Below are 22,850 nucleotides of genomic sequence, written 5' to 3'. Positions count from 1 at the left end.
AACTTTTTCTCTAAGCTAGAAAAGCAGACTATTTGCGTTCTGCCTTTATGTATTTGTTCAGTGTACTTTCTTAGCAACAGTTAGATGACAAGACCCATCCCTCTTTCATGTGTTTACGGGAAGTATAGGAGTGTTGACTTTCTGGAGTCTCCATGTGTTGCCTGGCAACTGCTGTACAGATGAAATAAGGTATAGCGTGTTAAACAGTGATCTTAAAGGTGTTGTTGGTAGATTTTCATTACCTTTGGACAGAGATTTCAGTGTTAAACTAGTGGACTGCTGTTTGCAGCTGTATGTCTCTTACGTAGACACTAGAGTGGTAAGACATTTCCAAGCTGTTCCTCTAATTACTTCTATTTGTTCATTTCTGATGAACAAATGTGTAGCTATTTTTTTAAAAAAGGTATTACTCATCTACTCACACGGTTACACTGTATTGATTTTTAACTTCATGTCTTCAGACAACGTTGTGAAATGCCGTCACAAAGGGATCAAGTTTAAACTTCAGTCAGCAGCATCACTTTTAGGACTCGTCTATAGTTCCATCCTGTTGTTCCTCCAGATGGAGTGTGGTTGAGGGTGTTAGTTCTTCTTATGGGCTGTTTTAAGCTGCATTCTTCATACTTCACACTACAGTCTGCTTGCTCTCATTGGCAGCGTAGCTGTAGCTTCAGAACTGTCTTTTCCACATCGCCCTCTACCTTTTTTTTCCCTCTTCTGTAATCACTGCCTTTGTTTTTTTTCCTACAGGGAGAGTGTCGTAATTTCATCAAGGTTTTGCTCAGCCAGCACGGCGGCCTGTTTGTATGTGGAACAAACGCCTTCAACCCACTGTGTGCCAACTACACTGTTAGTATCCATCTATCTGTCAGATGGTCATCCTGTGTTTATCTTCCAGTCGGTTCATCTATATTATTTGTTCCTGTTACAGAGAGACACTTTGGAAATGGTGGGAGAGCCTGTCAGTGGGATGGCTCGCTGCCCGTATGATCCACGACATGCCAACGTGGCTTTATTTGCAGGTAGCAACTTCACTTTGCACTCTGAAGATGAAGTCTGGCGTCTTTGTAGCAGACATCAGACTCAGTTTTCAGTTCCAGACATTAAACGTCTGTGCCCTTGTGTTTACCTTTACAAATGATTTATAGTCAGACCTCTCGCTGCATTGCTTGTTTGGTTTTAATCTTCCTGACCTTGTGCTATCTCTCCATCTGTGTCTTCTCCTTCTTCTTCTTCTTCTTCTTAATCTCCTCTCTCTCTCTTTCAGATGGAAGTCTTTTTACCGGCACCGTGACAGACTTCCTGGCCATCGATGCGGTGATCTATCGTAGCCTCGGCGACAGCCCGGCCCTACGCACAGTCAAGCACGACTCCAAATGGTTCAGAGGTACTTTTAAAGGCAGGCGCATTAAAAATGACCCTCCAGAGCCAGACACCTTCAGTAGACTATCAGGAAGCAAATAACAGAAACCATCACTATTATCTTTGGTACTTTACTAAAAGAAAATTAAACTGCTACGACTGTCTTTTCTTAAGTGGCTCACAGGTGAATATGACAATTTGGGGTGGCTAAATAATAAGCTGCATTCAGCAAAAGAATGCATGATTAGGCCTCCATCTAATAGATTTATTGTAAGTGGAACACGCTGGGACAGAGTGATGTATTGAGGTTAGTCAGACTCTACAGATTCAGGATTTTAACAAGGCTTCCTCCAGCCTGTTTTCCACAGAGAGGAAAACAAGCCAGGGCAGGTCAGCACCAGAACAGTGCTGGATGAATAAATGATAAATAATGTGTATCATCTTGTCCATGATGATAAATTAAACAGGACATGAATATTTAATGAGCCGGGCTGGTGGACGGCAGCGGTCCATGTTGATGTGGTTGTTATTACAGCACCGAGTCAGGGACTGTGGAGCGTCACTTTGACCCCAGGATGCTGCAGTTCGGTACCGAAGCAGTGTTTTTCTCATTTTGTTTTCCAGAGCCCTACTTTGTGAGCGCCATGGAGTGGGGGCCTCATATTTATTTCTTCTTCAGAGAGATGGCCATGGAGTTTCATCATCTGGAAAAGGTGCTCTTCTTCTTTCTCTTCTTGCCTGCCTCTATTCCTTACATTCTCCCTTAGTTTTGCTACACCTTTCCCTTTCTCTTGTTCTAGGTAATGGTGTCCCGTGTGGCTCGGGTGTGTAAAGCAGACCTGGGTGGCTCGCAGCGTGTCCTCGAGAAGCAGTGGACCACATTTCTAAAGGCTCGGCTCAACTGCTCTGTCCCCGGAGACTCGCATTTTTACTTCAACCTCCTGCACGCCACCAGCAACATCATCCACATGCAGGGAAGAGACGTGATCCTCGGTCTCTTTTCCACGCCGCCTAACAGGTACCAAAACATACAAAGCATGTACACAAATACAGGCAAGCGTTACTTTTGCTCACCGCTGTTTTCCCCTCTTATCTCCGGCAGCATCCCTGGCTCTGCCGTGTGTGTGTTTGACATGCAGCAGCTTGCTCATGTCTTTGAAGGCCGCTTTAAAGAGCAAAAATCCCCAGAGTCTATTTGGACACCTGTCCCAGACGAAGCAGTGCCCAAACCGAGGTATTGTTGTGAATACGAGCAAAACTTGAGCAGAATGCTGCAGTGCTGATGTCCTGAGCATCTATCTCACATATTGCTCCCCTCATATCAGCTCCAGCTGTCAATCACACTCCTCCTTCACCGCTATTCAGCAAATCTTCTAATACAGCCTCCAGTGGGTGAAGAAAATGAATGCCTCTGGCTTCTCCTTTCTTCTTTGTCTCTCTGGACTTCTATCTCCCTCTGTATCTCTTCTTCTGCACTTTCTGTCTCTGCTTCTTTCTCTGCCTGCAGGCCAGGAGGCTGTGCAGTGCAGGGATCCAGATTTAGCTCCTCTACCACGCTGCCAGACGAGGTGCTGAACTTCGTGAAGACCCACCCGCTAATGGATGAGACGGTTCCACTGCTGGGACACAGGCCCTGGGTGGTCAAGACTATGGGACGGTACACAGAAAAAGCCATGGAGAAGTTTTCAACACCATGCAACAGGGACGCATACATCAAAAAATGATAGGGAATGTGCTTAATTGAACTAATTTATCGACCTCTACATGCATCTAGGTACCAGTTGACAGCTATGGTGGTGGACACGGAGGCCGGACCGCATAAGAACCGTACAGTTCTGTTCCTGGGCTCCACCCGAGGGACCATCCTCAAGTTCCTCATGATTCCCAACGGGGATTCAGCCTCACACAGCAGTGTGTTTCTGGAGGAGGTGGAGGGATTCAATCCGGAGAAGTGAGTCGAGATCTTTGTCCCTAATCTCCACTACATTATAATTCGTGCCATATTGCTCCAACTATATCAAGTCCCATTGTACCTGCTTCCAGTTGATAACTCCACTTGAGAACTGTCTTCACTTATTTAAATATCAGATTTTTACATTTTTGAAGTGCGGCTCGCACTGAAAGCCTTTTCAGGGATTTCTTTGGCTGTATCTATTACTGGTATATTCACGTATATATTTGGAGAGGGACTATCCAATGTTTGCTGAACAGTGGCAGCGGCAGCCTCTGCGGTGGCAATTAAAGGACACCAGCACATTAAATTCTGTTGGGCTTCCGTCTAAGCGTTGAAGCGTAGTGGATCAATCACTCATGCAATAAACTAATAATCTCACTGTCCACCAACCTGACTAATCTGATTATTCTGATTGAAAACAGCTCAACGCACAGCAGTTGTTTGTGAAAGCGTAATGCTACAGGCAGGTAGTGAGCATTTAAATATATTTCAATCACATTATAATAAATATAAGTAAGATTTAGTTGCTAAAACAAAAGTTAAAAAAAGGTATAGGTGCATTATTTTTGTTGCTTGGAACTTTTGTTTTAAGTTTTGTAAGAAAATATTTGCTTGTTGTATTTTAATTAACCTGCAAATTATTTCCTTGCTTAACCAATTATTGGTTTAGTCTAAAAACTGTCAGAAAAACATGAAAAATACCTTCACAGATCGAAGACAGCATCTTTAAATAGCTTGTTTTATTTGAACAACAATGCAAAGAGCCCAAATATATATACTTTGTCAGATATGACAAGGAAAATAAGCAAATCTGTTGTCTGATATCTTATAGAAATGCCAACTTGTTACATTCTATTTAGGCAACTTGGCGGAGGGGATCAAAGGTGTGCACCCTTACTGTTAAAGCTGCACTTTTGAGAAGCTGGAACCAGAGGATGTTTTGTATTTTAGCTTGAAAAAATCATTGAAATGGCAGCAATCAACAACAACTAAATTAACTATAAATTATCTGTCAGCCTGCTTATTGATTAATCAGCTAAACATTTCAGCCCTGTTGGACATATTTTCTTGCTGGACTGATCAAAATTTAGATATTCACTGCTCTTGACTTGACCTTTTGTAGCACCAGAAAACCTTAATTTAGATGTAAAAATTGTCTTGCGCTGCTCTGAGTATTACATTAACAGACTTGACCACAGCAATAAGTATTATTTTACTGGCAGCAAACTGAAGAGACACTTTATTTCCTCCCACCACACAGTTCTGATCCCCTGATATTGTGACCATTTGTATCGAGGGGCTTTGTGTTTGAAGTACCGACAGACTGGGCCTTTGACCCTGCCGCTTGAGTAATGTGAGGCCAAACAGACTACAGTGACCTCCCTCTCGTGGCTCCTCACCTCCTGCCTCCTGTCCTCACTCTCTCTGTCTGCAGGTGTGGTGAAGACTCTCCTCAGGCTCGTCAGCTCTTGTCTCTGTCACTGGATCGCAGCAGCCACACTCTGCTGCTGGCCTTCCCCTCCTGCCTGGTGCGAGTCCCCACATCTCGATGCCACCTTCACTCGCGCTGCATGAAGTGAGTGACAAACAATCACAGTTGTTTTTTGTCTCTGACAGTATTTTCCATTCCGTCATTATTTGCTTGGCTGATAATTGGGTCCATTTTAAATAGTAGCAGTGGCCGTTAGCCAAGGTTGTACTTAGCGGCCAACTTTTGTTTTGGTGTCTGCTTTCTCGCTCCCTGTTGCTGCAGTTGTCCCAATAATAAAAATTGCTATTCTGTTTTTGTTTCAGTCAGCGGGAGATAGATGGCATGTGTGTTTGTCAAATCACAGCAAACTTGTTTGGTCTAATATTTATTTTGAGAGAATTTGTTTCCCTGCGAAATAATGTTTAACTTGTTGATGCAAGAGGCTTCAGGATGGTGATTCATTGTGAATACCAAGAAGGCATTTGTTTATTATCGTCCACATGAGGAAGATGTTTTCGAGTGGAACACAGTGCTGTGAGCCTGATCACCACAGCGGATATCCATCACACTTACAGGCTGTGAACAAGTCAACATATAATATGTGTGCCTACGTATATTTTAAAATATATCTCCAATAAAGGTCAGTGGGGACACATTTCATATTTTGGTTTTTTAATAATCCATTATACCTGCCTTGCTTCCTTGTGAGCTAGTAAGGCAGTAAAGTAGCTGGGATCTGCTAATTTTAGAGCTGTAGTTGTTCTTTCCTCTATTGCCTAACTTGTTTCTCATTGAAGATTTCCCACAGAAATGGCCAAAATGGTAATTCGGGAGGGGAAAAAACAGTATATTGCGTTTCTTAATGTATTGTTTCCTTTTTTGTGTGTGTGCAGGAGCTGTCTGGCCTCCAGGGATCCGTACTGTGGCTGGACGAGAGGCAGCACCTGCTCCTTCCTGAGGCCAGGCACACGGTGAGGACAACAAACATACGCACCTCACTGTGAGCTGTTCACCACCTCCCAGACGTGTTAACTGCAAAGTCAGAACAAGTTATTTTCAGAGATTTCTTTCTTTTCAGGCCTGAATGCTGTTTGAACAATGCAACACATAGGCGATAAAAAATACAATAAAAGAAGGCGTGAAAAATGAATAAACAGGCACACTGAACGCATAAATGTTCCATCGTCACTAACTCAGTATAATTGTTTAACTTAACTAATTTAACACAGACTATCCACCTATCTGAAGTGTCCCTGAGCAGAATACAGAACATACTGCTCATATGGTATGCATAACTATCAAAGAAGATAAATTAGTGAAGTAGAAAATGTTGATTTTTTAATAATCTCTTTCAGGCTCCTAAAGTTTTATAATGAAAATTTGAAACTCAAATGTTGCACTGAACAGATCATGTGGTGCAGGAAACCAGTGAGCCCACAGTAATTTCCTGTCTAAGTGTTTATTGGTTGAACTCTCAGTTTATGAGTGTTTAATTTTCACTGGAAGGCCTGCACTTCTATGGAAACAGGGACTAGTCAAAAAGTCTTCTGGCCACAACAATAAATTTAAGCCTCAAATCATAAAAAAAAAAGGAAAAATAAGTGTAATTCCTGGGATTGCTTCTACATTTACAATATCACAATGATGATCCAAATATTGCAGATGTTTTACTGTCTACATTTTAAATGTGTTTCCATATCCGTGTCCTTTCTGCTGTATGTGAACACAGCCTACAGTTCAACCGAAAAGGCCCTGAATTTTTGTCTCACATGAGTATCTAATGGCTTCATTGTTGTGGTATTTTAGTATGTACAGGATCTGGTTGTGCAAAGTTTATTTTTTGGGCAATTTTAAGCGACAAATGTAGAAAGAAGGGCTGTTTAGGAAATACCACACTTTTAAGCTGAGGTTTGATTAATTCTCCAAACAGAATCACACATCACAGATGAGAGTTCATGGACAGCTGGAAGATAAAAGTCCCCAATTTTTTTTCTATTTTCACAGGTTCTAGCTTTGCAAAATTATGTACTGTAGGCATTTTAAAAAAATGCTCTTAATACCTGCTGAGGTTTTAGGGGTCTAAATGCTTTATTTTAATTTTACAGTTGTTTATTTCATACTATTTTTAAACCCATTAAGCTGTTTCATGTTCACCATTCGCGATATGATTTATGCACTGAATGTAGACCTTTACCTATTAATTTTTAAACAAATTGCTACCATTATTATTGACAAATGTTCTTTCCCATTACTAGTACTCAGTATTGATATGGATAATTGCTCCATAAAGTACTAATACATGTGTGAAAAGCAAATCTTAAACCAGTATCACAGCTCCTACTACCGGCTCTTATTGCTACCTGTATGGCTAACCCTCACCTTTGACCTCCCTGAGGGTTTTTAAAACAGCAAGAGAAACTCAATAATGGGATCGATAGTGTATCCCATTACAATGGATGACACGTCAATAAATGCCAATAAATGCCATGCCAGTTATGGCGATTAATACATCATCATTCATGTGCTTTCCACACAAAAGGGAGCATGGTCATATGAAAGGTCAGTTTTTGCATTGATTAGTTATTTACAGTCAGCTAAGACTTTATTTCTTCTGTTACTGCAGGCTGTAGTCGTTCATTATTGATTACACACCCCCATCAGTGTAACTGTATATCGTGATTTAGGGGGGTTATATGTTTCCTAATGTGTGACGTTTGCAAACAAAGAAAAATGTCAGTTTGTGATGTGCTGATGTGTGGTCTCTCTGTGGCTGCAGGCTCCCTTTTCAACAAGACGTGGAATATGGAAACACCACCTCCCATCTAGGAGACTGTGATGGTAGGTTGCAGCACTATGACATGGATGCTTCTGGCTGTGTACAGTGGACTGAAGGCAGGCGCCGCCTAGTGGCCGAATCGTTCATTACACCTGTCTGCATGTCACTGAATATTTTGTCCTGGAAAAAAGTCTTACACTCCCAAATGACACACTATTCACTACAATTTCTGTAATTTGGCACATTTTAATTACCCGGGGTGTAACATGATAACTCAGCAGCTTCCATTCAACCTTCATATCAGCACCTGAGTGTTTTGGTGCCTTTGTCAGAGCTGAGTCAGGTGGGAGCAGTGCTGGGATTTTGGTTTCACTTCCTACAGGTCGAAATGCTCCCAGTGTGAGACATTTTAATTAGGGAGGATGTGAAAGAGGTGCATCTGCATGTAGACAATACCACACTGCAGGATAGGAAAATGCTCCACCCTCCTGGATGTGAGGTTTTTGTTTCTTCAAAGCTGAACATCTGAAGCAGAGTAACGGAGTAGCTGGTAAGCAAGCTGGAAATAGTGGAGTATAATGTCACTTGATGTCACTTCTGTGGAGAGGCTCAGATGTCACTGCAGCAGCAGCACAGAGGCCCTCTTTGAATATCGCTCTGAAGTCAGTGGAAACCCAAAAAAAAAAAAAGTAATTTTCTTTCCAGTGGATTCTTTCTGACCTGTTCCGCTTGTCGAAGCCCAGTTTCAAAGTCATAAAATCCATTTAGTTGGATCTGAATTTCCAAAAGACAACAGAAAGAGGATACGAGGCACTTTCTAAGCGATCATCATACCTGGGCTTCTAGCGTTTATCCCACTCCTAGAAACTGATAGCGGCAGAAGTCAGCGATGCCAGGCTGCAGACCTGACACGCTATAAACCGAGCGGTGAAAGCGCCGGAGAGGCCGAGCCAGAGGCAGGCATGTGCTGCTGTGTCTGCAGATGGGAGCGATTAGAGCTGGGTGGAAACACTGAGGTAATGGTATGCTGCAAGGAGAGACTCTCTGACCAGGCTGCAGGATGGAAAGTGTGAGGAGAGGAAGGGAGAAAAAGAGACTCAGCTGCTGTGGTCTGAGCTCTGCTGATGACAAGTGGAGGCCTCTCCGAAACCTGGAGCTTGTAGAGCCTCAAGGCCAAACTGGAGAGAAGTTCCTCCGAAACATAATTATCAAAGAAAAAAAATCCTTTTAATGCTGAAGATGGTGATCAGCACTTATAAGTGTTATTTTAGTTATTGATTTATGGTGATACATTAAGTCTAGAGAAGGGAAAAGTAGTAGAACAGCACTATATGTAATGATAATAATAATCATTTCAAACTGCACCCTGTGGACAGACATTGAGGGAGTATGTCCACTCTGCTGTTCTACTAAATGTCATCTTCATAATTGTGTCTCTTAATCTTCAGGAATTCTGCAGCAGAGTTTGCTGATTGAACCTGAGAGCTTGGTCTCCCTCAACCTGCTCGTGGCGTCTGCAGTCTCGGCGTTCACCATCGGGGCAGCACTCTCTGGACTCGCCGTGTGCTGGATCATGGCCCATAAGCCCGCCAACCGTCGCCACGGCAACAGCTCCCAGTCCTCCATCCAGCGACGCGAAAGAGGCCTGCTGAGTAACGGTGGCGGGATGGGAGGCTCTGTGCTGAGCGTGACGCGGCAGGGAGGTGGGGAGCGCCCCTGCTCCCAGGGCGGGGAGACCCTCTTCGTCATGCCCAACGGATGGGTGAAGTCAGGGGAGCTCGACCCCGGTTTCCTGCCCACTCCGGAGCACACGCCGCAGCAGAAACGAAGAGGCCTGCGATTGTCCGACTCCAACTCTGGTGGATGGGACACCAGCCAGACCTACCTGGGAGGAGGTTCTGTGGGGTTGGGATCCCCCTGCCGTATGCCCCCCTCCGTCTACCTGACCACCAGACTCTTCCAACAAGGCGGGGGCGGGAGACACAGCGGTGAGAGCCGAGGGAACGACACGCCACGCCAGCACTACGTCTGCCTGAGCAAGCAAGAAAAAGCAGCAAAGGGGACACCCAAAGCCCCCCTCAGGAAGTCTGCGGGCGAATATGTCTACCCCATGACACCCCAGGACTCGCCTGAGCGTCGGAGGGTGGTCTCAGCACCCAGCGCCCCCATGGAGTACAGCGAGCCGCTGCCTCTGCGATGGCCGGCTCAGGAGGGGTACATCCTGAGCAGCCACGGCATGGTCCCCGTCCCCCTGCCGCCACCCTCCATGCCCGCCCCCAGCAGCCAGGCGTATGTGTCCCAGCAACATACCCCCGGGCTGAGCAGGGCTCTGCTGAGAGGGGCCCTGGAGCGAGGGGAGCTGGGGGAGCTGGTGGATCTCAGCCAGCTGATGAGTAAGAAGAACTGCAATGACAGGACTCAGACTGGCCAGTGACTGTGCAGCAAATGAGGGGGACAGAATTCTGTCCACATGCAGAGCTCTTGGTTTTATTTACATAGATCTCTCCTTTCTCTTCATTCTGTCTCTCCTTCTCTCTTTTCCCTTTTCTTTTTTCCACACATCTATATTTCATTGCCATTTAGCCCCTCTGATCTGCTGTCAGTCTCTCAGGCAACCCCTCGTTCACCCTGTGATGAGTCTCTCCTTATGAGTGGCTGCTGGGTCTGCCACTCATATCCCGGCTCTCACTAATTGGTCAGATGGACTGAGGTTGTTGCTGTGTCTGCATTGCAGAGTTGCCTCTCTCTCCTGCTCTCAGCGGCAGCAGGAAGAGAGAGGAGAGAGGATGGAGGTGAGAGTCAGACAGAGAGAAAGCAGAATGGGAAGCACAGAGGATGGAGAGACAAAGACGGACATGGCACTTAAAGGCTGCCTTCTCTGTGCAAGTGGACAGAGGCTGCAGAACCAGTCAAATCCGACTGCAGCAGTGGGGTGCTTTTTCCCCTCTTGGATCCCATTAACAAGACTGCCAGCCATCTGTTCCCCACTATATTACCTGTTGGTCTGATTGCCAACTGGGTGCTTGAAGTGAAATTGCAAATTCTGAGTATCATAAAAGTATCTGAAGCTCTGTGTGAGTCATCAAACGAACAACTGACTAAACAGAAATCTAGCGGATGTGGTGAAGCAAAATCCTCCTCTCTGTTTCCTTTTCTCTCTCCTTCTCCTTGCTGCACACATACAGCACTTGCATACATGTATTTGTACAGGTGGGTATTTAGTATTCTGTGTATACGAGAAGCATGACTTGTGTGCCAAATGCCTCTAACCTGTCTCATAGGGATATGGGACCATAACTCACTTCTTTGGAGAGCAGAGTGCAGGACTGAAATGTCAGCACTATTCCTGCCAACTGCATGCTCCCCATAATGACGGCATCTCAGCTGTCCGTCGCAAGATTCGTTCCCTCCCTCCACTTCATGTACTCTTTAATGACCAATAATTCCACAAGGACGTCGGGTGGGATCGCACCACAACACTGGACTGACAGAAAAATCAGAGCTGGATAGCAAAGAATAGGGAGGTGCTTTAGAGGATCTAAAGTAAATGCACTGCAATATATGAACATCTTGTCCTTTGCTGTCACCTGAAGGGTTTTGTTTTCACACATTCATTAGTCCTGCATTCCAGAACATGGCCAGCTTTTATTGAGAAAAAGTTCCCCTTAAGCCCACAGTGGGTCAAGGTCCCATAGATGTGATACAGAGCAAAGTGACAGTTACAGTGGTCATGATTGAAACCTCTGGCTGAACTCGGAGCCAACAGGGGTAATCGAAATGTTCTCAGCAGGCAAATGGAACTATATATTCAGCCCATCAAAATGTCCGGTGCCATGAAATGGTCGGCATTTAGATCAACACAACATGGTTTGAGTGTGTAACAGAGGAGATGGAAGCCATAAAAATGAGAGACGAGATAAAGACGACAGAAACAAAAGGCAAAGTAAGATGTGATGACGTGAAGTTGCATCAACAACAGCTGAGAATTTGCTGCAGATGACTTGATTTCCACTCCTCAGTCGACAAATGAATGCTGGTTTGTGCTGTAATAAGCAGCAATATATGGTTTATATGTACATAGTAAACTTTAATTTAGATAAAAATGACAATGTAAGACAAATAGTGACTCCAAAAAAATATAGGCGGGCGTTCGCTTGCAAATAAAATAAACATTTATCATGTGATTATAACTATTAATGTATGAAAACCTGTTTTCATGATAGTTTCATATCAGCCTGCTCCAAGAATGAAACCACCAAGACACGAAGTAGTGTCTTTGTGCGACGGTGTGCCAAAACCCAAGTGATGAACGATTTATCGATGCCTGATTCCTGAAGCAAAAAACGGAGAGAAACTTGTTTTAAAGTGCCATGAAGAAGACCATTTCAGTCAGCAGTGAGCCTTTCTCATGTACTGTGGTGTTGAAGAACTCACTTATTGCAGTATACGTGTAATTTGTATGCCTTTGACCTTACATGCTGAATGTTTAATTTGTTCATTTACATGTTGGCTTGTACTGTTGAAATGATTTGATTTTGTTCATCTGTCCGGATGCTTCTGACGCTGAATGCCAACAGTGTTTGAGGGTCTGTTTATAAACTACTTGGACACATCACGCCATCTACTGTAAATATGTAAGAATGAATATAGACGCGCTGTCATGTCCTTTACACTGTTAATGTATCCACCAACGCCATGACTTGAACTGTGTTTATTCCAGAATAGCTGATATGTAAAAATAATGACTCGTAAGTAGTTCATAAGCAAACCTTCAAATGGACTGAAGTGCAGTGAGGGAACACTGTGGAACTCATTTTGTGTCATATCTGCCCTGATTATGGACCTTTTGTCTTGTTCTGTAGTCAAAGTGATTGTCTGTCTGTCATTGCCGACCAACTGCCATACTGGAGGATCTTGAAAATACTTTGTCAGCATCCGGAGTGAATGAATGTACTCATTCTTTTTTGTTTGTTTGTTTGTTCGCGGTCATTATAATGTGCAGTAATAAGGAAAAGCACAATAATGTGTTGGTTTTTTTTGTTGTTTCTTTTTAAAGGAGCTGTTCTGTATCATTTGTGAATAGTGTAAATAATCATCCTGAATGTACTGTGTATCAGTTTGGTTATAGGGGTGGGGTGGGGGTGGGGGTGGGGGTGGGGGTCATCGATGCTCTTCTAAGACAAGACTGTGTTTGAAGTGTGAGGCTATTTTTCATTGACAATGCTGTGAATAAGATGTATGTACAGTATTTACGTGACTTTGGCTGAACGCGGAGTTCAGCTGTTTCCTTCCTGTTATTAGAGTAGAGTCGCAGGCCTGATCTCAGCCAGAGCTGAGCCCTTCTCATTTGACTGATGCCTGCCGAGTTTTTGCAGTTGCTAAGCTACTGCTGATATAATAACCATCAATCTTTGGAGTACTGCTATTAAATGGCATTATATAATTGACTGCTAATGTTGTCGCGTGTGGCTCTGAATGCACTCATTGAAATAAATGTATATCATCACACACACACACATGCCCACTCATGTGTGCACAACACACACTTACAAATGCAACTCGATTGCTTCCTCGCCGTCTCGACTAATGTGTATATCATTATTGCAGTTTATTTTCTGTAAATGAGACGTATTTGTCATCGCACTGGCAGACTGAAGCTTCAAAAACAGGCAGAGTCAGAGCAGAGAGGAAGTGGAAAATCGTTCAAGCTTAAATGTGCTTTTCTTGCCACGAGAGGGAGCTGGACACTGGCCTGCATTCATCAGAGTCTCCACTCTCAGGGAATGAAAGGCATATCTCCCATGGCTGCCTTTGCATTAAATGGACAACGGCTGTGTGTGCCGCAAAGCTCAAGCTGTTGTTGTATTGAAAGGTGTGAACGGGACTTGAGAACAGCTCTGATTGATTTTGATGATGTTGTAGGCTTTGAACAGAGAGTAATAAGGTTAAACAGCTTGAGTGAGTTAGATAGTAGGTATTTATATCTCAAAACACACACATATTCATAGACATTCCTGAGGCAGATGAGGAGTTAATACAAGCAAAGGTGATGATATTATCCACGTAGACGTAAAGAATGCCTAAAAGTATCCATATATACAAAATAAGTGTGCAGTCAGCCTTTAGTATAAACATTATACAGTAAAACTAGCCACAACATTAAAGCCACTTGTCTAATTTTGTGCAGGTCTCCCTGGTGTCACCAAAACGGATCTTTATATACATGTATCCTGGGAAGAGATGTTCTGGATTGAGATCTGGAGAGTTTGGAGACCTGGTCAATGCTTGATCTCTGTGTTTTGCCCCTCAAGCTGTTCCTGTACAGTTTATGCAGCGTGAAGAAGCACATTGTCCCACTGGAAGAAGCTGCTGTCATCTGAGAGTGCTGTTTGGTCTGCAACAATGTTGTGGTGGAAGATACATGTCAAAATAACAGCCACAGGCATATCCAGGCCTATGGTTTCCCAGCAGAACCTTGCATTGTAGCTAGATGATCCGGTTTATTCACTTCACCTGCCAGTGGTTTTAATGTTGTGGCTGATCAGTGCACATTGTTACACATTCAACAGAATCAAGTAAAAAAAAAAAAGTTCATAGTATACTCTTAGCTTAAAGGAGAACCCCACCGTTTTTGTATTGCTGTGCCAAGAAGTTGAAGAACTTACAGCAGACTGAATAAAAATCGTCAAAAACATGCAGCAGAGGTAACCTACAATGTATCAATCTGCTTCCTACAATTCCCATAATGCAACTCAGTAGCATTTTCATTATGTGGAAATCATTTCATGTGGGAAGGAAAGTGATATTGGAGCTGTCTCAATCGATCAACCAACAATTTCTTCAATGAATGTCATACATCTACCGCAGGCACAGTGTAGCCCACATTAAAACACTATTAATGCCCAAGTGTAATTACACTGAGTAGAGTGGTTTATTACTCCATACTTTCATAGGAGCTCGTCAGATGTATCATAGCATTTCGAAAAATTTATCTTTCTTGGTTATAATTATGACTCGGATGTCTACATGAACTATTCACAGGTGGAAACTGGCAATTACAGTAAATCTGATATGATGTGAATGAGATGTGGCATGAGACCTATCCTGCCAGTGTAATTCAAATGTTTTTAGATACAGGAATTTTGGGGTTTTCGCTGACTTACTGAATAAACTCGCTCCAATAAGAAATAATAGCTGACGGAATCAAAACAGCAGTTTGTGGAAGCGATCCATTCAGACACAAGTAAAAATGTGTGTTGAGGTATACGTAACTTCGTCCAGTTTTCTGGTACAACATTGAAGTAGTTGACAATAAAGGCAACATGAATCGGTGTGTAGCAGACTATAAACACAATCATGTTTGCTGTTACTAGGCTGACACTGCGTTTCTTTTCCTCCGACTTGTCTTTGTCCCTTGACAAAATACAGATGATCCGACTGGAACAGAACATCACAATCAGTAGTGGGAGGAGGAAGCCCAGAACCTCCAGAAGCACCAAAAACTGTGCATGAAGTGGTATATTTTTGCATCTTTCGTAGCACATCCAGAGATTTTCTGGGTGGTTGTCCCTCCAGAAGACGGCTCCCACTGTTATTAGCAGTACCCAAATGACCAAACACGCAACAAAAGCCATCTCTTTCTTCTTCCGCCATGATCTGGCCTTCAGCGGGAACCTTACAGCCAGATAGCGGTGGACGCTGATGGCTGCCGTGGTCCAGATGCTGGCATACATGTTGATGAAATGAGTGTAAATGAGGAAGGTACAAAATACACACACGGGCATGCAGATGAAGGCATCATAGATCCTAAAGGGCAGGAAGAGGACGAGAGCGGAGTCAGCGAGAACCAGATTCAACATGTAGATGTGGGTTTCTGTCCAGGCTTTCCGTTTGGCAATGAAGGCCCACAGAGCAGCTGCATTGACAACGAAACCCAGAAGAAACACTGAGCTATAACCCACACCCTGAAGGATATCCTCCTCACATCTGTAATTATTGGTGGTGTTGCATATGTTGGTCAGGATAATAGAAGAGTCAACACTCGGGCAGCTTGCATTAGTGGTGCCGATGGACATGTTGCTCTTCATCCTGAAGAAGTTGCCCTGTGTCAAAATATAATACAATCAGTGTGATAATATAGAGAAAGGTGTACTTAATGAGCTGCAGCTCTAAACACATCAGCACATAAAGGGGTAATTGTGATCATAAAATAATATGGTCACTGCTTAGTCAATACATCTTAGAGAACCTTACTTATAAATGGATATGTTCACATTTTTCAAGTCTTATAAGAATATTTGAATGCTAATGGATACATCAAACATACAGATGGGTGATAAATTCAAGGAAAAACCAACAAATAAAGTGCCTAAGGGCCATCATGCTGCACCAGAACAGCTTCAGTGCATGTTGGCGTTGATTCCACAAGTCTCTCACTCATTTGGTGATTTGACGTTGGTGGTGAACGCTGTCTCACACGTCGCTCTAACATCTCCCAGAGTGCTCAACTGGGTTGAGATCTGGTGACAGCAAAGGCTGTGGCATATGATTCATCTCATTTCCATACTTATGAAACAATTCATTAAGGTTTCGTAACCGAAGGACAAGGAAATCATCCTCCTGGAAGTTGCCACTCCCATCAAGATAGAAATCTATCATCAGAGGATAAAGGTGATCACCCACAAAAACTTGGTATTGTTATTGCAGTGACAAGAGAACAGAAACCATGCTAGCAATCTATCAAACCCAGTGGTGCCTCCGGAAATTTCTCACTGAGGAGGACAGATGGGGCCACTGAAAATCTTGGGGTAGCACAGCAAACCAAAACCCAGAACTCAATTTCAGTATCTTCCGGAAGATACCTAATGGACTGTGCTTAGTTAGACTTTGGCTAGACTGTAAAGATGTGAATATTGTTTTAAGAACTTATCTGTTTACAAATCATGCAACCCCTTTATTTAAGACTTTTCCTAAAAACCGAAGAGCTAGTGGCTTTGTTACTTGATTGCCTTACGTTGTAGCCAGGGACACAGGAAAAAAAATGTAAAGTCTGCAACATGCAACACAACCATCTCAGTCTCTCTTTCCTTATATTACCCAAGGGGGAGATTAGACTTGTAGCCAGGTGACATCAGCCAGTAACATATCGTTTAAAAACAACAGTGATAAACAGAAACGGTAACAAAGAAACACGTCTCATTTCCTGAAAAAGGCAGAGAAACTCAACGCAGCTTTGTGCTGCTGATAAAAGTTAACCAACAAAACCAAAACTTACCAATTGAGCTGAACTCGTGTTCGTAAATCTTGCTTAACTGATTTTACAGGGGGGCTGCACAAGTACTCTGTCTTCTACATATATGTGCAAAGTTCTGCTACATTTGCATAATTTCCTCTCCTACTGAACATGTGTCTGTCTCTGTGGCTAAATGTGCATCATGAGGGAAACAGACGTGCATACAGCGAGATAGTGGTTGGGTTCATCTGCTGATCACAAAACCAGTTCCCTTCCGATAAGTGACGATGAGAGCAGACTTTCGCGTGACGGAAACTGACATGTAGATGTACAAATGTCATAAAACAAACTCATTAAAATATTTCTGACTATAAGTTAAATACTTGGTATTTTTGCATTTCTGCACTCACCTTATGTAGCTTCCTGCATGCCTTTTTTAGCCAGAGCTTAGTTTTTTTGTTTTTGTTTTTTTTTTACAGTTTTTTGTCAAAAATATGCCTTCCAAGCGATAATTTAACAAGGAGGAGAAAAATGAAAGACAAAAAGAAACAAGGGCGCATTATGGTGGAGATTACAGCAGGAGGTCAAAAGCTGCACTGACAAAGCCGGACTAGACAAGGAAATTGCAAAATGTATTGCTCAAGAGACGCAATTTACAACCACAACACTCACAGGAGAGTAAAGAGAAACGGGTCAGTGTTTTCTTTTGTCGGCTGCAAGACTGGGCTGCAAATGTCAAAATATGTGTCAGTTTTGATCTGGAAAGTGTTTCCTCTCAACATTATTTTCGATTGTCATACATCAATTGATGAGTGAAAGTGGCCTGTGATTTCTCGTAAGATTGTCAGCAGCTGACAGCAAAACAGCTACAGACCTGTGGATTAAACATCTGTTTATGAAAGAACATTCTAAATAGGTTTTTGGATCAAGTGAGACACTGTTAATTGAAACAGGCTGAGAAATCATCAAGACATCTGCAGGTCTTTCTCTATCTTCATGCAGATCTGGTGAACCTGTTTCATGGGTTACTGTCAGAGAGCATCTTCTATCAAACCAGACAGATGGGCTGAAGCCTGGACATAGGCCAGCCTGGCTGCCACTCATGCAAACCAGGCGCTGCACAATGATGGCCCGGGTAATGAGCGTTTAATTAGAAATGGAGGAATTCAGTTCCTCTCAGAATGTGTGTTCGTGTTTGTTTTTTCATCCCAGTAACTATGTCTCACAGAAACTATGCGCTTGTTTGTCTTCAGAGGTCTGATTCAGTTTTGTGAGGGAGGGTGTGTTTTCAGCAATGACTAAGCAGCAGTATTTCATATCACATACCCTGGACAATGATTAAGCATAATCCCAATGTCAGAATAAGTCTACTTAATGGTTACTGAGTCTCTATGATAATGACAAACAACATTTAAATGATCCAGGATCTGAGGATATTGCTATCAGAGTAAAGGGCAATAATGATAATGAAACGTTCACTGGGACAGTTCGTCCACAATAATCATGAACCTTGATCAGATGTAAATAAGACTGAGATGAATCATTGTCAACGTTGTAATATTTCATAAGGCCTTGGTCTAATTCTGTACTCATATTTTAGAACTCAAGTACAGACAATGACGGGCAAAGAAATTCTAGTTTGTGGTACGCAGGCCTTCAGCTTGGGTGAATGAGGTCATGGATAGAAGAAGAAGAAAAAAAGAAAAAAAGAAGTTGTTGAGAAGATGAAAATGTGTTCCTCATTCTGGCTCCTAGCAACACGACATACAGTGATTGTGTCTGTGTCACAGTCATGAGTGTTTAAATGTTCGTGATTTATTTTTGCTACTTCAGAGCTTAACCTGTGTTGTGTCTGGTTTTACAGTGATGACGGCTAAACTGGAATAAAAGTGTCTGTAATGACAATGCATCAGATATTGCAGAAACAGTCTGAAACAAACAGAAAACTTCCAGTCAATTATCAAAGGCAAGGACTTCAGCAATAAAAACAGGGCTGAAAGTTCACTCAGCAAGGGAAGGGAACGACTGACGAAAGAAACCAAGAACAACTGAGAGCTTTTAAAAAGAAAGGAGGGGGTGTCTGAAAATGTAATCTGGAAAAGTTTTTGGACGAGCCAAACGGAACTAATGAGAATACATGACACAAAAACAGATGACAGAGCAGAAAGGTTTGGAAGTATGGAGTTGCCCTTTAACTTGTAATGTCTATTTTAGGTAAAACAGTTTGGTTTCAGGAAACTTTTGCGGTGGGCTTTCAAGAAAGGAGTAATCTGCTCCGTTTGTCTGCGGCCTCTGAACTGTAATGTGGATTATTTGAAGCCAGAGAGACAAAACCCTCATCCAAGAGAAAACACTGAAGGCTGGGTTTAGAAAGCTGCCTGGTCCTGCAGATGAAATGACTTAATTACGTGAAACACATGCTATCAATACAGTGTGTTCACGTGCTCATCCTTGCAGCACATTGTACTTTACAGTGCCCTTGAAAATCAAGATTTCTAGAAAAGGAACCCTGAAAAGCACAGGAAATGTTGGATTAGATCCTGTTTATTAGTAATCACAGCTTGTATTTTGCAGTTATTGCATTTCTTAGCAATTTTAAGATTTTATTAAAAGCTTCTTTCTGCCTCAAAGATATTATTCTCTGAAAAACAAAGGCAGAAATCTAATATTGCACAGGATATGAAGGGGTTCAGCATTTCCAATGCAGCCTGTTGTTATCATTAATTTGTTTTAAATCCCTTCAGGCTTATCCTGTTTTCACAGAGATATTTCCCAGATCTACCCGGATCTGATATATCACGGTGCGATATATTTGTCTGCTAGTCTCAGTCCGTCTCATCTTTCTTGACTCAGATCAGCCAGTCTGTTGATTTGTACGTCTCTCTCTAACCGCCTGGCTATCTTCTTCTTCTCCCTGCCTCCCTGTGTTCATTTCTATCTGTCTGGTAGTGTTTGAAAGTGCCCTTTACACGTCAGTAGTGAGGCGGGAGGGGGGGTGGGGGGAGAGCGGGTGGGTGAGGGAGGCGGGGGTTTCCATAGCTCTAACTAGGTCAGTGAGAACACTCCCCTCTCTCCCCCGGCTGTGTCCCTGCTCACCCTCCCTCCCGTCTCCTTTCTCTCCCTTTTCCTCTGCTCCCTGCTGTGACGCAATGCAGACTTTCTGCACACCTCCTGACTGTGAAGAAACACTGCACAATCTTCCATTTCATTGACTGAGTGATAACATCCTCCGAGTCGGCGTCCAAGCACACAGGCAACAGAAACAGTTTGCACTTTCACAGCTGCCAATCAGCTCAGACGAATCACCAATAGCTCCGTGTGGATGTGTTAATCAGACAGTTTCAGTGCTTTGGCCCCGGCTTTTTGTTGTGATTACAGATTACATAATGATCCGTCATTGCATAATGTTTGTGGGGGCTGTCAATCTGTTATCTGCAACTTGTACATTTGGGGGGGGCAGCAAGCAGTCACCAGAAAGTGTGTTACTGTATTTGCTTCAAGAACCCACTCCCACAGACCCTCCTCTACTGTACGCATGTGTATAAATGGGAGATATGACAAACAACAATCACTGCATTCATCTGCAATTTCTGAACCTCAAATCATACTTTACTTGTGACTTGTGATGTGTCTGAGAAGCGCTCTCACAATCTGGACTGAAAAATCATTAAAAACGCATGCTAAAGTGCAAACTCCAAGTATTACATAAGCTCGGCATGCTATAGCACGATCCCAACACTGGATGTCTCTGTTTCCGCTGGCTGTGTGGCGATGAGTCATCTGGGCGGTTATATATGAACTGAATTACCACATCTCACCCATGCCTGATTCTCAAATGCAGTGTTTGTCTTGATAAACAAAAATGTGGGGTGAGAATTTGTTTGTTGTATGTGTGCAACTGGCATACAAGCAAGATGCCACAAATCTGGGTGGTGAATACGAGAAACCCACTTCAGAAACAAGTTAGGAGCGGCACAAGAAAAACTGATTTTTCAGTGTTTCAGTGATTTGGTCATGCCTGAATATGAAGCCATCTTTAGAAAAGCATCATTCTTCCCTGATTAGGTCATTTGAGGAAGTTAGAGGTCTTTCAGTGTGATAAAACCCCAAAAGGGAGTAGATGATCTGAGGGAATATGGGAGGAAAAAGAAAATGAGAGGATGAAAGACTAGTGAGATAAGGATGGTGTCCAGCAGTGGACTGCGGATGGCACACAACAGATTTAGGTCATCAGGCCGAAGATGGAGGAAGCAACGAGACGTGAGAAAGAAGCGAGAATTGCCACAGTTGAGGAAAAAGTGCAGGATGCTGGAATAACTTCTTTCCACTCACTGCACTCGCTGGCCTTATTTATTCTAGATAGAAATATCCCAATGCGTCCAAGTGCTATTACACGTGTGGTCTCATGTGCATGCCGAGTGTGTACTCCCGGTCCTTGTGTGTGTGCATTTGCACTCACTTGGGTGTAACTGGGTCAGCTTCACATGGCGAAGCACGTTGATTCACACTGAAGATAAACACTACCTAGTTGCCATGGAGACCCCTTTTTACGCCCGCCACATCTTTGCATGGCATGCATTTGTATTTGCATCAGATTTCTGTGTTAATGTTGACACAGACACGAGCTGCACAGTTTTTTTCCACACCGAGGCAAACATGTATTTTAAAAAGCCCACTGCTATCAGTTCTGATTATGGACAGGTTCAAACTTCAGTCAATCACGGCCGTCTTTTGTTTTGATAACGCATTACTTAAATTAGATGTTCGGTACTGTGACTGTGTCAACACCACACAGTCCTCCCTCTATTCAGGCGCTCGTGGGTGTGGACATTGAACTTGCTTTGTGAGGAACAAAGAAGAGAAATGTGGAAGGGTGGGGGAAAGGCAAAAGGAGACAGTGAGCTATACAGCGACACAATCGCTGCTGATCATGTTTGTCAAGACAAGTCCAGGCATACTGAAGAAATTTAAACATAGGCGTAACTCGGTGTGTGTTTGTGTGTCAGCATGACGTTTACATATTCAAACAGCCACAGAAGAAAACTTTTCCACAAAGACTTGTCCAAATTTAGCAACACGTACGAAAGACATGTCCTCTTTGGCAGCCATATTGGTATGCTGTGGAGGTAGAAAGAGGTGAATTGCTTGTTTGATTTGTGTAACTATTTGTAGAAGGGGAATAGAGAACAACCAATATTTCCCTGTTCAGAGCTTACAGCAGAGAGGCATTGACCTGCTTTGAATGTTTAGGGGCGTTAGTGGTAAAATTCAGTGTCAGTAAATGTGCTTGTAGGACGGAGGAGGTGTTTGCTGGAACAGATACTAGACATATAATGTGTCTGATAAATATGTTTTCCTCTGTCAGAGTCAACCCGATTTGTTTGGATTTATTTTAGAGGTATTTTTATATGTAACATTAAATATCTTGGCTAGGCGTAATTTAAAAAATCTTAAGTTAATATCTATGAAGACTGTAACATTCATTTAGTGTGATTGATTAGAACAAGAGATATACAAAAATAAAAAAATAAAATCGTAATAATCGTAAAAATAAGTGTTAAATTTGGCATAAAACCATTCATGTAAAACCCACAGAACATAGTCTATCAGACTCAAGTAAATCCTCCTTTAACTGCTGTGCAATGGTCAAGGCTTAAGGTTAAACCATACAAATGATATTCAAAGTTTTCCTTTCATTAACATACCATGGCATAGTGGTGCTGTGATTTGCACTGTCGCCTCACAGCAACAAGGCTCTCGGTTCGAACCAGCTGTTCAAATGGGGGTTTTCTCTATGGAGTTGTGGTCCAGCTTCTTCCACATGTTCACAAACACATATTGTAGTTTAACTGGTGAGTGTGAGGATGCATGCAGATTGTTTCTTTATGTTGGCCCTAAAACAAGTGCCTAAAATGTATCCCATCTCTCACCCAATGTCAGCTGGAAGAGGCTCCATTTGCCTGTGAAAATATGCATACCTAATAGATGGATTTGTATATATTTTAATGTATCAAATGGACTGGCCAGGTATTGATTCCTAAATACTTGTTTGTCT

The 22,850-nt window shown here is 42.8% G+C and overlaps 2 protein-coding genes across 5 annotated transcripts in view; one reads left to right on the top strand and one right to left on the bottom strand.

The window, feature by feature from the left end:
* The window catches only part of LOC110948958 (semaphorin-6B-like), a 32,857-nt gene extending 19,847 nt beyond the window's left edge, over nucleotides 1–13,010 (top strand). The window contains exons 6-17 of the mRNA XM_051953620.1: nucleotides 751–849; nucleotides 932–1,022; nucleotides 1,268–1,387; nucleotides 1,987–2,075; nucleotides 2,163–2,380; nucleotides 2,465–2,596; nucleotides 2,870–3,019; nucleotides 3,137–3,313; nucleotides 4,752–4,892; nucleotides 5,681–5,758; nucleotides 7,564–7,625; nucleotides 9,012–13,010. Coding sequence (XP_051809580.1) covers nucleotides 751–849; nucleotides 932–1,022; nucleotides 1,268–1,387; nucleotides 1,987–2,075; nucleotides 2,163–2,380; nucleotides 2,465–2,596; nucleotides 2,870–3,019; nucleotides 3,137–3,313; nucleotides 4,752–4,892; nucleotides 5,681–5,758; nucleotides 7,564–7,625; nucleotides 9,012–9,997 — 2,343 coding nt within the window. The 3' untranslated portion in view covers nucleotides 9,998–13,010. The remainder of the gene's footprint in view (nucleotides 1–750; nucleotides 850–931; nucleotides 1,023–1,267; nucleotides 1,388–1,986; nucleotides 2,076–2,162; nucleotides 2,381–2,464; nucleotides 2,597–2,869; nucleotides 3,020–3,136; nucleotides 3,314–4,751; nucleotides 4,893–5,680; nucleotides 5,759–7,563; nucleotides 7,626–9,011) is intronic.
* Nucleotides 13,011–13,522: 512 nt separating this feature from the next.
* The window catches only part of gpr35b (G-protein coupled receptor 35 b), a 20,766-nt gene continuing 11,438 nt past the window's right edge, over nucleotides 13,523–22,850 (bottom strand). For 2 of the 4 annotated variants that reach the window (XM_022190749.2, XM_051953624.1), the window contains one exon: nucleotides 13,523–15,665. In XM_022190749.2, the coding sequence (XP_022046441.2) occupies nucleotides 14,691–15,650 (960 nt within the window). In that variant the 5' untranslated portion in view covers nucleotides 15,651–15,665 and the 3' untranslated portion in view covers nucleotides 13,523–14,690. Of the gene's footprint in view, nucleotides 15,666–16,837; nucleotides 17,126–17,205; nucleotides 17,373–22,850 lie in introns of those variants that run through there. The other 2 variants (XM_051953623.1, XM_051953622.1) reach the window with 2 other exon arrangements.

Source organism: Acanthochromis polyacanthus, chromosome 9 (genome assembly GCF_021347895.1).
Source record: "Acanthochromis polyacanthus isolate Apoly-LR-REF ecotype Palm Island chromosome 9, KAUST_Apoly_ChrSc, whole genome shotgun sequence".
Lineage (NCBI taxonomy): Eukaryota > Metazoa > Chordata > Actinopteri > Pomacentridae > Acanthochromis > Acanthochromis polyacanthus.
This window is presented reverse-complemented; position numbering and strand designations above follow the sequence as displayed.